The sequence below is a fragment of the Oryza glaberrima genome, chromosome 6 (genome assembly GCF_000147395.1).
Source record: "Oryza glaberrima chromosome 6, OglaRS2, whole genome shotgun sequence".
Taxonomy (NCBI): domain Eukaryota; kingdom Viridiplantae; phylum Streptophyta; class Magnoliopsida; order Poales; family Poaceae; genus Oryza; species Oryza glaberrima.
The window spans coordinates 5,278,805-5,295,277 of record NC_068331.1 but is presented as its reverse complement, the minus strand read 5'-3'; the positions used below and the strand labels follow the sequence as shown (position 1 = coordinate 5,295,277).

Genomic DNA, 16,473 nt, shown 5'->3' with positions numbered 1-16,473 from the left:
AACTGAACACAACCGGAGCAGTAGGAGTATTTTCTCGCGTAGGAGTAAAAATTTAGGCTCCCATCGGTTGCCATTTTACCTAAAATGGCTTATTTGGCTTATTAGAAAATTAAAATTAATTTATAAGTAAAACTTTTGTAGATTTGTTCGTAGCGACTTAAAAGCCAACATTAACAAAAATTACGTTAAAAGCATTCCAAAATCAACTTCAAAATCAAGTTCAAAAATTCAAATTTTGGCTTATTCTTTGGCTGTTTAGGCTAAACGATGGGGCTGTTAGAGGTGGGGTGGTGGCTGCGACATCCTTTTTGCCAGGTGGTGGCATGCGGTTTCGGCAGGATTGGGCAGCGACGCCAATCCAATCTGCTTTCCGCCGTGACGCGACGTGCGGCGGATCAAACAGGAGGGAGACGAGACGAGATGGTCCTGTGAATCTGTGATACTACTCCGGCTACTGCTGCGCCACAAAGCCCTGTGATGAGTTGACTTATCCCTGTGCGTGCGTGGTCTATCTGCAATAGCTCGGCGATGGGAGTATGTGCAAGTACCAATGCGCCGCGCCGGAGTGGGACTGGACCGGACCGTGGCGGATGGAGTATTGGGCGAGCGAGAGATGGGCGTGCGACAGTACGAGTCCGGCCGGCGTCGTGATGACCATGACCTTTTCTATTGGATTATACTCCTCTCGTACGCGTCCGTCCCTCCCGGTCGCTCCAACGCATGCAGTATTCCAACTATCCAAATTATTTATGCTGCTGAAATGTTCGCAGTGTAAGGCCGAGTTTAGTTGTAAATTTTTTTTTCAAACTTTCAACTTTTTCATCACATCAAAATTTTTCCTAGACACAAACTTTCAACTTTTCCGTCATATCGTTCCAATTTCAATCAAACTTCCAATTTTAACGTGAACTAAACACACCCTAAGGACCCTTTTAATAGTATGAATGAAAAAAACATAGGATTAGAAAAAACAAAGAATTTTAACAGGAAAGTACAAAATAGAGGATTGTAAAAACACATGAATGAACATTTTATTGGATCACAGGAAAAACACAGGAATAGGATGAGAGAGATAGAATTATAGGAAATTTTTCAAGAGGCACTACGCCAGATCCTCATAGCTTTATCATCATATCTGTGATGGGCATAAGTGTTGGTCAGTGATAAATGTCACCTTTGACGGGTCCTACAGGATGCCGTCATCGGTGAGCCATCCGGCTGTGACCCGTCACAGGTAACTAGTCACCTGTGACGACGGGTTTCATTTTCAACCCGTCACAGGTGACTAGTTACCTATGACAGGTCACAACCGGACGGCCCGTCAGAGGTAAGGTTTACTCACCTCAAACGGCTTTAAGTCCTAGCCCGTTTGAGATGACTTCAGCCACTATATATATATATCCAAATCTTACACTTGGAGGAGATATTTCCTCTCCCAAGGGGGCCCACGGGAGGAGATAAGGCCGGCTCCCTCTTCTCCACTTCTCATCTATCTCTTCCACTTCTTCTCTATCTCTCCTCTCTTTCTCTGTGCAGGGGCGGGAGGGGAGGCGCGGCGGCGCTGGCCCGGCCGCCAGATCCGGCAGGGGCGGGAGGGGCGGGGACGGCGGCGCCGGCCAGGCCACCAGATCCGACAAGGGCGAGAAGGGAGGCGTAGCGGCGGTGCCGGCCTAGCCACCAGATCCGTCAGGGGCGGGAGGGGAGGCGTGGTGGCGGACGACGAATCTGGAGCCGTGGCACGGTAGCGGCCAATGGCGGGAGGGGAGGCGGCCGAGGCCCGACAGCGGCATTGGTCTCCACCTCCGCTGCCTCTGTCGGCGACACCTCCAGCCGCGCCTCCGCCTCCGCCCGCACCAGCCAGCCACCACCTACGCCTCCATCTCCCCCCGCCTCCCTTTCAGATCCATCGCCGCCACCCCCCGACGGCGCCTCCCCCTGTCTCCGAGCCGCCAACGCCACCGACGCCTTCCTCACCTCTGCCACCGACCACGCTAGCCGCCGGATCTGGCCTCCACGAGGCCGGGGATGCGCAGATCTGAACACTAGTTGTCGGTCAGTTTGAAGTTTTTGTGATGGTGATGCGGTGACAGCAAGCACCACCATGGCAGCGTGCGCCAATTTTCTTGCTAGGGTTTTTTTCACTCTTATGACGGGTTGCAATCTATTTTTCTTTTTCTTTTGCTGGATTATAGACATCACCGACGGCTCACAAACTAATGGACCGTTTGAGATAATAGTTACCTGTGACGGGTTCTATACGTGGCCCGTCATAGGGGCTGGTCACCACTGACGGCCCTTCACCCGAGAAAGGTGAAGAGAGTCATCACTGACCACTAATCTCTGACGAGGGGCCGAATCTGTCAGAAGTGATGGTTTAGGCCCATCACAGCTAGCATGGTCCGGCATAGTGAGGTTGAAACTCTCGCTAAATTTCCTCCAAAATCTCTATAGGTTTGTCTATTCTATAGGATTTTCAAAGTATATGATAGGATTCAATCTTTTGTTTCAAAGGCATTCATAGAATTTTTTTTCCTACAGGATTGAAATCCTCCAAAGTTCCTATGTTTTTCCTCCAAATCAAAGGTGCCCTAGGTTTCGTTGCCCATATAGCATGTAGCAGCATATCACGTAAAAGTTATAGTTTTGTAATAATTCCCCACAATATTGTTACAACAAATTGAAATAGATCACTAATGTTGCAGCAAACTGATAGTTTTATCAATATAGTTGTAATTTTTTGAAATTTAATCTATATGAATACATCTTTTATGTACTAGTACATGTTATTGGCTGTTTATAAAACCTAATGCCAAAAAATAGCCTAAGATCAAGAAAATCTTAAAACCAACTTAAAATGGCTATGGCAGATGAGCTAACAAGCAGATGATAAGATACGTATAATCCTTGGAATGATAATTAGATGCGATGGTGGAACTAAGATGAGCGCACGCTTTCGCTAAGGTGGCGGTCCGTTGCAACGAAGCATTACGTTTGGTTGCATCAAAAGCGGCATAGGAAAATGGAGCGCTGCAGCTGTACCTAGTACTACGTATTCGTGCCGCCGTACGTGCGGCCCATGTCTGTTTCGTTTAAAAATGATGGCCCGATGCGGGCAAAAACTGGTAGTGCCACTCGATCCTCCACGCCTCCTCTTCCTGCTTTCTTCGCGAAGAGATGGGAGATTCACATGCATGCTCTGATGCTCGTGGAAGAAAAAGGCTGCAGCAAAGCAAAAGAGATGAGAGACGTTTTCGTTGTTGGCACTGTTGCATCCCGTCACCCTTTTTCTCGGTTTTGTGCTGCCTTTTTTTCTGCCCGCTTGCTGCTTGAACTGGACCATGTGTTGATTCCCCCCCCCCCCCCCACCCCCAATAACTTTGCACTTGTTATCTGAAGAAGAAGTGGGGCCGGGGGAATTCACACTCTAAGGGCCCCTTTAAATCATAGGAATGAAAAAACAGAGGAATAGGAAAAACACAGGATTCTAATAGGAATACAATTGTAAAATAGAGGATTGCAAAACACAGGAAAACCATAGGAATGACTGTTTGATTGGACCACAGGAAAAACGCAGGAATCAGATGAGAGAGATAGACTCAGAGGAAATGTTCCAATAGGTTAGACCTCTTGCTAACTTTCCTCCAAAATGTGCATAGGATTACCCATTCCATAGGAATTTTAAAGGATTAGATAGGATTCAATCCTTTGTTTCAAAGGCCTTCATAGGATTTTTTTTTCATAGGATTGAAATCCTCCAAAATTCCTACAAATCAAAGGGGCCCTAATTCTTTCTTGTCGGTATGTTTGCAATGCAGAAAGGAAAAAGTACGAATTATCCCCCCGAACTATCACGGTTGACCGAATTACCCCCTGAACCACAAAACCGGACATTCTTCCACCCCAACTATGCAAACCAGATAAATTACCCCCCTCGACCCAATCCGTGGTGGTTTTGATCTAGGTGACGTACGCGTGATAGTCCAGTAACCATTCTATTTATTAAAAAATGTGGGACCCACATGTCATACTCTTCCTCTCTCTTACTCTTTGTCTCACTATTCCTCTCTCTCTTCTCTCTCTCACGCTCTGACAGCGTCGACTCCTACGAGCACATCCGTGCAGAAGAGATCCGGGCACTCGTTCGCAACCTATTCGGATGTGCCAGCCACGCCGTCGCCGTGCGCGAGTGCCTCGTGAACGCGACGCTGCGGAACATCCTCCACATGTCGGTCGGCGAGAAGTGGTCGGGCGTCTACGGCAGCGCTGATGGGGAGGTGTTCCGGCGCACGGAGAGTAGCGCGGTGACAATGGAGTGGGCGATGGCGGAGCTCCTCCGCTGCCCCGACGCCATCGCCACCGCCACCGACGAGCTTGACCGCGTGGTGGGGTGGGCGCGGTGGGTGGCGGAGAGCGACCTGCCGGACCTCCCCTACGTTGACGCCGTCGTGAAGGAGGCGCTGCGGCTGCACCCGGTGGGCCCGCTGCTCGTCCCGCACCACGCCATGGAGGACACGGTGGCTGCTGTCAACGACGTCCCTGTCGGCACGCATGTACTGGTGAACGTGTGGGCCATCGCGCGCAACCCGACGTCGTGGCCGGACCGCCTAGACGTGTTCCTGCCGGAGCGGTTCCTCCCTGGCGGCGGCGCCGATGGAGTCCCCTGCCACCATCCTCCGCATCACCCACCGCCGACCACTTCTCCGTCACCATCCTCGTCGTCTTCCTCATCCCCCGCTATCGCCGCCTCCGCGTCACCCGCCGCCTCCGCTCTGTGTCTCCCGCCGCCGCCGACCTGTGAGAGAGAGAAGAGAGAGAGGAAGAGTGTGTGGGTCCTACATTTTTTTATAAATAAATTGTTGACTGTACTGCCACGCATACACCACGTAGACCAGAACCACTGCAGATTGAATTGAGGGGGGTAATTCGTCCGGTTTGTATAGTTGGAGGTGGAGAATGTCCGGTTTTGTGGTTTAGGGGGGTAATTCGGTCGATCGCGATAGTTTGGGGGAGGGATAATTCATACTTTTTCTATGCAGTAACTTCTGAAGTACAACCTACTCCTCCAATAGACTTGTCTCATTAGCTTACAGTACTACATCCGTTTAAAAAAAAAAAGCTAATCTTCAACTATAAATATAGATAGTCTATATCCAAATTCATAGTGAAAAGTTAGTTTTTTTCCATGAAACGGAGGAAATAAGGTACTTATAGAGAGCTCATGATGTACTGTCGCGTTTATTTGTTCGTAGCAGCTTATTCATTGGTGACGGATACGATTCATCGGAACTCGGAGGATGGCCACGCTACGCTACCATTGCGAACGGAACAACAATCGGTGTGAGAGACAGAAGGCCGCATTTTCTGAAGATATTAAATAAAAATCTGATCTTTATATTCACCGCCTTACAACTGAATAATAATTAAAAAAACACAGGACTAGAATACTAAGCTTCACATCTATATATTTTTCGTCTTTAGTCCAGCTTCAAACTTGCTCATTTTTCCTTCTTAAGACAACAGTGCATCACTCATTCTCTCTATTATATCAAAATCGTCCTGCCAAAGATCAGTTTTTCTTTTTTGCCTAATGAGATTTACAGCACAAATCGTTTCAGGAAAAGTTAGAAGAATTTGACAAAGATCAGAATTAGTTACTTGTCATAAACTATTATATCAAAATCGTCCTGCCAAAGATCAGTTTTTCTTTTTTTGCCTAATGAGATTTACTGCACAAATCGTTTCAGGAAAAGTTAGAAGAATTTGACAAAGATCAGAGTTAGTTACTTGTCATAAACTATTATATCAAAATCGTCCTGCCAAAGATCACTTTTTTCTTTTTTGCCTAATGAGGGGAGTAGGAGTATCAGTTTTGTTTGGGGTTAAATTGATTTTGGCCGTTGTTTTCTTAAACGATGTCAGAGCGAATCAATTTTTTAAAAAAATCAGACGGTACAGCTCTGATACTAAATAATTAGATTATTCAGAAAATATTATTGACCAATGTACTATCTCCAAATCAAAATCAATAGTAGTTATGAAACCGACAGTTATGTTTATATGTGAACGGGGGAGTATTACGTGCTACTACGCAAGTATCTGCTCGTGTTGTGGTGAGTTTGTTATCTGAATCCATGGTTTCCTAAACCTCCGGTGCTGGGGTTACCGTGTCCTGACGGTAAACACAGTTACCGTGTAGTAAACTTGGCAAACCGTGTAAAATTTATCAAAATTTTAAAATATTTTTTAAATTTATGGAGGTTACTGTGGTTTTCCTTTAAACATACCTCCGCGGTAAGCGCGCTTACCGTGCGGTTACATGCGGTAGCATACACAAATTTTGATAATTTGATACTTTACATAAACTAATTTTACAAATGAATCGTGGTCAAAACTTATTTCAGAAATAACCCTTTTGTTCAACGCCAAATCGTATGACGCTCAACTTAGACACCTCAGCGTCACGTCAACTGGCGCTGAATGCCGTGTCATCACAGATGGGAGGCTGAGTCGGCATGCCAACGTACATCCAGCGCCGTATTATTTGGTGCTGAGATGTCTAAATTCAGCGCCATACAATTTGGCGATGAAGAAAAGTGTTATTTTTTAAATAAGTTTTGACTATAATTCATTTGTAAAATTAATTTTTTAAAGGGTCAAATTGTTAAAATTTGTGCGGTGAACGAGGATGCGATGATGGCGGTGATTCATCGGCTCAGCTGCTGGCTGCTCGCTCGCCCATTTCCCCGGCCCGTGTCAGACAAACACAGAGCTCGCCATGCCCGGTGCGGCGGTGCCGGGAGCTGTGCGCCGAGGAGACGGCAGCACAGCAAGGGGATGGATGGAAATATGGAATGCTGTAAGGCATACATCAATCCATCACCCCATGCACGCCATGTGTAGTACTAACTCCGTCTCAAAATAAGTACAGCCGTAGATATCCGTGTCTAACGTTTAACCGTCCGTCTTATTTAAAAAATTTGTGAAAAATTTAAAAATATTTAGTCACACATAAAGTACTATTTATGTTTTATTATCTAATAGCAATAAAAATACTAATCATAAAAAATTTTCAAATAAGACGAAAGATCAAATGTTGAACGTGAATAGTGTAAAACTACACTTATTTTGTGACGGAGGGAGTACTTGTCCAGACTACAGCTAGCTCCAACGAGCTGCAGCGAGAGAGATGAGATGAGCACAAGTGAACTGGATTTTTTTTTTCACATTTTAGATTTTTTTTGAAAGATTATTTTACAAATAAACTCCTAAAAATATTTATTCTGAAAATTAATCCTTTTTTGCCACCAACATCATTAGCGTCGTGGTCCAACATGATAATGCCAATGACGTTGATGCCATCCCCTAGTCTCCCCGCAGAAGATACAGTAAGTTACATATACGAAGGACAACGGTGCCAATGAGATCTAAAATGATTTATTTGTAATAAAAAATACAAATAGATCCTTGGTGTCAATAACACTGATGTTGAGAACTTATTTGTAAATTTTTGTATTATAAATATATTCTTTTATTATTATTTTTAAAAAATAGGTGTGCATGGATGATGCATCAACGAGAAGGCTAGTTGGCGATCAATCACGCGCCCACCCCCCCCCACCCCGCGCGACTGGACACGTGTCACGCGTGGAGAGGGGGCGGCGGACGCGCGCCGCGGGTGAGGAGGGAGAGCCAGTTTTCCGTTTGTTTTCCATTTTTTCCGTTTCTGTTCGGTTGTGTTTTCATTTTTTTTTCCGGTTTCTTTTCTGTTTTTTCCCGGTTTTTTATTTTTTATGAATACAAAGTTTGTATTCGTATGTATACCAAGTTTGTATTTATACATATACAAAGTTTATATACACGTATGTAAAGTTTGTATACGTGTATGTAAAGTTTATATACGTGCATGCAAATTTTGTATACGTTGTGTATTTTCTATTTTTTATTTTTTAATACGTATGTATATAAAGTTTGTATTTATCGTATACAAAGTTTGTATATGTCCTATATAAACTTTATATATATCGTATATAAACTTTGTATATGTGTATATATTTTATATATATTAAAAATATATTTATATGTATATATATGTGTATATATAATATATACATACGTATAGAAGTAGTAGATTAGATACAGAGAGACTAGAGGAGGGGGCGACTGACTGCGCGGGGGCGCGCGCGGCTGATCGCGTATCAGCCGTCCCCATGCATCGATATAAGTGATTTAGCTTCCGTGGGAAAGCTAGCGGGATCTGGCGCCAATAACGTTGACACAGTAAAAAAAATATTCATTCTTAGATTAAGTTTTTTTAAAAGTTTATTTGTAAAATAAGTTTTTCAAATGGACAAAAAGTGAAAAATGCAGCACAACTGAACACAGCAATAACTCACGTACTCCAGGGAAGAAAAGAAAGAGAAAAAGGAGAGGTGAGGGTACTGGTAATCAATGGAGGCCGCTGCCACCCCTGAAAAGGGCCCTATCCTTGCAAACGCACCGCACAGGCTCCACCAGGCTCACACAGACACTGTTGAACTTGTTTGGAGAGCTTCTTCCATAATCGAAAACTCCCTAAACATTTTAGTTTTTTCGTTTAAATTCTAAAAGACTTTAGGTATAGAATTTAGAAAATAATTAAACTAGAAAAAACTGAAAAATTTATTCTTTTCAATTTTTTAAAAACTGAGTGCCAATCAATTGATTCTCAGAATTTAATTTTAAGTTCTCAAACAAACCCCTCTTTCTCCCCTCTCCCAACCCATCCATCACTCATGCACGTCTCACTCAGTGTCTCTCTCCTCCTCTGTGGGCATGGATGCATGCGGCTACGCTAGCTAGGGCGAAAGGGAGATCATCACGTGGAGAGAGATGCAGATAGTAGCACTCCAGATTACAGATTGCAGAGAGAGTGATTGGCAGAGCGGCATGCCCCTCGCCCCACCACTCACTTGGCATTTCTCTATCATCACCATGTACTACTCCTACTGTCCTACAAGGACAATGTACGGCGCAATGCTTTGCTTGATGGAGTATACTCCTATTTAAGATCGAATCTTCAGAAATTTCACTGAAAATCTAACCATCCTGCAGAATCACTAGTACTATAGCGTTAATCGTGTTCTGAAGATTAGAGTGGTAGTATCGCTTTAGGTCCTGTTTGGGAAGAATATGCTGGTTGGTAGCTAGCTTCTAAAAATCGGAAGAAGCTGGATTTTCTACTTCTGAGTTCTAGTTTATTTTCTAGATTTTACAGATATAGATTCTCAGAATTTAAGTGACAATCTAAACTGTTTAACAGAGCTGGAAATTCTGGGAGAAACTGCAGCAGTTAAAAACTCTCCGAAACAGACCCTTATTTTCGTGTGTACTCCAGCATGCACGGATACACACTCTCGGAGGCTCGGAGCTTGCTTTTTTACACCAGGATTTGCACGAGCAAGGAATCCAGTAGAAAAGCTCACAGCTTCACAGTACGACAGCGAGAACCAACGGAAGAAGAAGCAGCATTTGCAGCAAACAAACTTCTAAAACTGACGAAGCATGCTGATCGAATCCGCTCCCAAAATGCAGCTGCTGTTTACTGCAGCAAGCAAGCAACAGTGGCCCCTATCTCTTCCTGCCATCGTCTCCCGGTTCCAGGAGATGCCCATGCCTCTACTACTCTCTGCAGTTTCTTCTGCGGGCAAACCGATCTAGCTCGCTCGAACGGTGCACCGGTGAACGCACCGCGGCTTCGTTTTCCTCGCCGGTGAAACGCAACGACGACGACTGCGACGGCGACGCCTCGCTGTGAAACAAACATATACTCCGGCCTCGGGATTACTGTACTATGGTTTGGAGATCACAGCCGCTTGGAATAAATGTGGCATGTGGAAGAGAAATGGGAAGAGAAGGCAATGCCTTGGGAGGGATGCTTATCCATTCTAGTAGTACTACTGTACTACCGATGCAGTCACGCAGGGATTCTATATGCTTTTTCATCGTAGATGAATGGCTTGAGAGGGTTTAAAAAATCACATGCAGTAACCTTCTCAGTTTTAAAATCACGGTACACCTCATGATCATCGTTAAACCGTGGGATGGCGCTAACTCCACCCAGAACGGTTTGGTGAAACCTGCACATTGTACGTTGTTGGCGAAATAGCTATGAGCATAATTTGCCCCGTTTGAAGGGATGATGGTGAAAATTAAATTAGCGCACGCAAAATGAGTAAACCATTAACGCACAATTAATTAAGGTTAGAAAGTTAGAAAATATATTTATTTGATATTGTAATCCAACTACTATATATAATAGAAAATTTTCATATGAAACATACCGTTTAGCAGTTTAAAAGGGTGCTAACGAAAACTGAGGTCAAATATGTATCTTAGCGAAACGAAAAATTAATGAAACAATCAAAAATAATCTAAAGATAAAACTAATATATTTACGTGATTAGTGGTTTAAAAAGAAATATTGAAAAAGAAACTATAATAAAAAAACCCTAACATTATATCTAAAGTTAAGTTTCAGATATTATTTTTTGGTTCCAACTAATAAGCTAACAAGCAAACGACAAGAAGCTTTGATAATAGCTATCGTACTTTCATCAACAATTTTGGGTGTCTAATAAACTTGTAACAAGCAAACAATAAGAGGTTTTGGTAGCATTGTACCTTGATCAACAATAGGCTTTATATTTTTTTTCTATTACACAGAAGACATTCATAGCATGTAATAGAAGTACAGATACTACTATCACATTGATACATATGTTCACCACTCTATATCATACGGAGTATTGGCTAGATTTATTTATTGTAACTGTTTTTTATCTTTTATGGCTAAATTGCAGAAAATATTTAATAACCATTGATGATAACTTGGGTATCTGTAGGACCAAAATCCAAAAGTCCAACAATCATCACTCCTCACTACGCGAATATCCCCAGCTAAATAATGCACTCATACAATTTTTCTTTAAGAGAGAGGGAGTACACCGATTGGAATTTCCAAATTTATGCAAGGCTTTAAATGAGAAGGGCTCACTCAACTGTAGCATCATACCTCACCATGCAGAGCGCAACAGTATGCAGCCATGGTAGCTTGAGCCCCATTCCCAAACACCACGGGTGACAGTGTCACGTGGCGATGCACATCGTCACCATCTCATGGCCAAAAATACGCCAGCCTCTCCAACTGTTAATCATATCCACAGTGCACGTTGCCTTCGCTGTGCACTGCATCATCTCTACTGCAACTGTCGCTGCAACAGAAACCACAGTAGCCTCGGTTTTTCTACCGGGACACAGGCACACAGCTGTTGCAAGGCTGAGTTGGGTGCTAAAATTTCTCAACTTCTACTCCTTTCGTTCTCACATTTTCTAAATTGTTACATGATATATTAAAAAGTTTTATAAAAAAATATATTAATTTATTTTTAAACCTTTTAGCTAATATTTAATTATTTATATGCTAATAAGACATCTGGTTTTCCGTAGGAGGAAAATGAGTTACGAATGAAAACACTCTTTTGACATAATGTCAAAGAGACATGAGTCTCTACCTAGTGGGATCCATCTCTATGGACCCACAAGTGACTCACTCTAAGGGCATCACTAACATATATGATAAAGTGATCCATATAGATAGGGTCCATATAAATAGTTTTTATCTATGGTAATCTTTACAATGTATATAGATACAAGGTATCACTAAGAGAAGAGAGATGAGTAGAAATAGATAATATAATTTATTCCATATGGGAAGTCCATATGCATATGGGTATATTTTGTTATTTTTTATATATGGATTATTCTATTGCTTATGAACTATTTCTACACCATATTGTGGATGCCGTAAGGTTGTGTTTGGAAGTGAAGGTTGGGAACTCTCGTCTCTCCGCACATAAAATTGAGTAATCCATAGCGTATTATTAATCAAGTATTAGCTAAAATAAACTTGAAAAATAAGTTAATATGATTTTTTAAAATAACTTTTTTACAAATATTTTTTTAAAAGCACACGATTTACTAGTTTGAGAAGCGTGCACATAAAAATCAGGAGAGTGTTGAAACACGGCCTAAACAATTTTATATCCTGGATTTATAACATATTATTAACAGTGGTTATTTTATATTAATCTAATGAGAGAATCTATTCTATGCCACTGAGTTTATCCCAGTTCAACAATTTGGCACTGGCATTGTCTCTTTCTACAATATACCGATGACTTTATCAATTGTTGTACAATATGCTATTGGGATGGGCATCTTTTTTAAAAAAATATCTAAAATACCCTTAGAGACATACATGGTTAACAATTAATTTATCTCATTAGAAAGTTTCATGAAAAATATGAAATTTTCTATATGGCCTCCTTACACAACATTGAAGTATGTAAATAAGTTTCATTTTTTTTGGTATTTTTATTTTTTAGAAAAAAATATTTTGTGGTATATCATAGAGAAATAGATTACACAAAAGATAATAGCAAAAAATATCTTATGTTGCATATGAAAGATAATATACGTTCAAAACAACAACATAAAAAATATTGTATATATCATATAACAAATAAGTTATATTTTTAAAAAATAGAAATGAAAAAAAATAAAACTTGTATACAAACTTTTATACTGTGTAAGGAGGCCATATAAGTGTTTTCATATTTTTTTGAAACTTCTAACGATATAAATCAATTGTTAACCTTATATATGTCCATAAGGGTATTTTAGGCATTATTGAAAAATAAGCCCAACCCAATAGCGTATTGTAGAGCAATTGATAAAGTCGTCAGTATATTGCAGAAAGAGAGAAAGTCAGTGGTAAATTGTTGAACTACTATAAACCAAGTGGTATAGAATAGATTCTCTCTAATCTAATTGAAAGTTTCAGTAACTGGTCTCTGCAAATATTAGTCCTGGTTAACCTGGACTTGTAAAGATGAGAATAAATAGAGAAGAATAAATAAAAGGATGAGAAAAGGAGGCAAAAGCTGGAGATAAAGAAAAGCGCGGCCCTGACATTTCCTGCAGGAGCCTGATAAACATCACGTTTCGTGTTGGATCAATCATGGTGTGCTGACATGTGGGGGTATAGTGAACCCTGGCCCCACATGTCGGTATTGGCTTAAATCGGCTAAATTTAGTTGTGTGTTTTTCAGTTGACGTGCTTACATTTGCTAATCCAGCCAACTGGAGTTTAGTTCAAAGTAGTCCTTCATGTATTTCCAGTTAGCGTTAGCTTCGTTGATTTTTTTGCACATTCATATGTTTGAAAGGAACCTTTAGACAGAAGAGAACAGTGAATATGGTTTTCATTTTTCCTGATGAACTGAAAAAACCACATTTTCCATTATTCATTACAAAAACCACATTTTCCATTATCCATTACATGAAGGCCCAATTGAAATCCATGTTTTTTTCAAATCAATCTATTCTGAGTGGAATATATGGATTGAGAGTATACTTATACTCGTTTTATTTTTTTGGGGGGGTTTGATATGAAAAAAGTGATAAGAAGGATTGTGATTTGTGAACAAGTATGATAAGAACAAGTACTCTGCATGATTTATGAAACTATATATTTGTTGTGATTAACTTGTTTACTATTAGAAGGTCTACATATGTGAAGTACTCCTTTCGTTTTAAAACATAACAATATAATATCGGATTAGACATAACCGACTGTCCAGGTTTATAGTACTTGGTAATATCAAATCCTAGTTGGTCTGAAAACATATAAGGAGATTCCTAGTTGGTCGAAGCAAAGCAAGGAAGTGGTCAAGGGGATCTTGCAAGAGTCTCAAAGGGAAATTCGAACAATTTTTTGAGTTCAATATCACACAATTACCTGGTACTATATCCGTCCCATAAAAAACGAATCCAGGACTGGATATGACATATTTCAGTATTAGGATGTGTCATATCTGGTACTAGGTTGATTTTTTTTATAGGACGGAGAGAGTACTTGTCATGGTAATCTCATACTGTAGGCATTGTTTAGTTTACCCCCAACTTCCAACTTTCCATCACATCACATCACATCTAAAATTTTTCTACACACATAAACTCCTACTCCCTCCGTCCCATAATATAAGGGATTTTAAGTTTTTGCTTGTAGTGTTTGACCACTCGTCTTATTCAAAAAATTTATGCAAATATAAAAAACGAAAAGTTATGCGTAAATACTTTGGATAATAAAGTAAGTCAAAAAAAATAAATAATAATTCCAAAACTTTTTGAATAAGACGAGTAGTCAAACCGTGCAAGCAAAAACTCAAAATCCCTTATATTATGGGACGGAGGGAGTAACTTTTTTTTTCCAAACTACCAACTTTTCCTAAAATTTCAACTTTTTTCAAAAACTAAACACAGCCTAAGTAATAAGCCTCTTAGTTTTTAAAATTTTTATAGTTTTTCTTGGTAATCTCGTCGTCGCAAAACCATGATAGGATAACGATATTTCCTACCAAAACAGTAGGGAAACCCTGGCCTCCTCGGAGCTATGGCAGAGAGAAAAAAGAAGACGGGTAAATTGCATCAACCATACACGAATTTATCAAGTTGCAATCTAATACATGAACTTATAAAATACTCGTTTTGATACACGAACTTAGAAATATATCACGTACGTAGATACTAAAAGGAAAGCCATCCCTGTTATAACGGCTAGAGAAATAAACCGTCAACGGAAAACAACCTAATTGGAACTGAAGTGTCTCATTTTTCGCTTATGATTATGCTTATCAGTCAAAATTTGAATTTTTGACCTTAAATTTAAAGTTAATTTTAGGATTTTTTTTTTCATCGAAGTCTTTTTTTCAGCTTTACTTTTAGATCGCAAAGAACACATATATAAAAGTTTTATTTATAAAATTATTTTTTATTTACAAATATGTCTTTCGCCTATTCGCGGATGGGTCTGAAAGCTGCTAAGCAAACTAATCATCGTTGTCCTCGGTTAGGTCTCATCCTTACTGCGTGGTTCCCGTGGCGCATCTCTCTATTCTATTTGCAGCTCAATCGTTTTGGAATTGACTTAAAACCTTCATGCTTATAAGTAATAAAAAATCATCTATATATAAAACTTCCATACATGTATGTTAAAATAAATTATGACGTAAGAACTAAAAACATTCAAATCAACTCTAAAAATTAAATGTTAAAATTCAAATTTTAGCTTTGGCTAGTAAGCTAAAGAGGAAGTGATCGAGCTGATGAACCTGTTGAAACACACATCCCCAAACATATGACAGCATCAAAATATCAAAATTAACCAACCCGTTTTGAAACGCATGAATCGCCCACACACAAAAAAAAAAAACATCAGGGTAAGTGATAAAAGGCATTTTCTACCCATCACTTGTCCAACAAGCTAAAGATAAATTAAAAAAATGTGAAATAGTTTTAGCGTAAGGCTTTAAATTTTCATACTTCTAGCGTAAGAATATGATTTTTCTATTTTAATGGTTCAAAAGCAAAGACTGAGAATAAAAAAATAATACCACCTAAATTAACACCAAGAATCAAAGATTCAAATATAAAATTGTCTAGACTTCGCTGTATAAAAAAGGGGTTAATTGGATCCATGGACTACAAATATATCATTTTAGCTAAATGCCACTACTATTCACGATATCGGCTACGTGACATGGAATTAGGGGAGATTGGCCCATTAGCCCCAACTCCATCACGTTTTTCGTGAAAAATCTCCATTACCCCTAACTGCACGTGGGACCTACCTGTCACTTCCATCTATACCTCCCTCCCATCTCTTCTCTTTCCCCTCTCCTCTCTCTCCACTACCGTCGCAACCGCCGTCATCGACCACCTCCTTGGTGGGAGGCCTCGGGAGCCACCACCATCCCCACCATCGTCTTCGACCTCATCCGTGGCAGGATACTCGGGAGCCGCCGCCGCCGCCGCCCTCGACCCATCCGACGCGGGAGGGCTCGGGAGACAACACCGTCCTGAATGCTATTCACGACAGGAGGTTCAGGAGCCGCCATCCTCGACGCCATCTGCAAGAGAGGGCTCGGGAGCCACCGCCATCGTTGTCCTCGACCCCATCCGTGACGGGAGGGCTCTGGAGCCGCCGCCGCCACTGTCGTCGCTGTCCTCGACGCCATTTGTGATGGGAGGGCTCGGGGGCCGCCGCCAGCATCGCCACCTTCGTCCTCGATGCCATCCGCGAAAGAGGGCTCTGGAGCCGCCGCCGCCTCCCTCGACACCATCCGCGCGGGAGGGTTCGGGAGCCACCGCCGCCAAGCCATTCGACGCGGGAGGGCTCGGGAGCCAACACCGTCCTGAACGCTATTCACGACAGGAGGTTCGGAAGCTGCCATCCTCGACGCCATCTGCATGAGAGGGCTCGGGAGCCACCGCCATCGCTGTCCTCGACCCCATCCGTGACGGGAGGGCTCCGGAGCCGCCGCCACCACTGTCGTTGCTGTCCTCGACGCCATTTGCGACGGGAGGGCTCGGGGG

General features: G+C 41.6%; 1 protein-coding gene across 1 annotated transcript; it reads left to right on the top strand.

The window, feature by feature from the left end:
- Positions 1-4,019: 4,019 nt before the first annotated feature.
- On the top strand, positions 4,020-5,092 carry LOC127776311 (trimethyltridecatetraene synthase-like). The gene has a single exon (XM_052302667.1). The coding sequence runs from the start codon at positions 4,020-4,022 to the stop codon at positions 4,911-4,913; it is 894 nt and encodes a 297-aa protein (XP_052158627.1). The 3' UTR covers positions 4,914-5,092.
- The last annotated feature ends 11,381 nt before the right edge of the window (positions 5,093-16,473 follow it).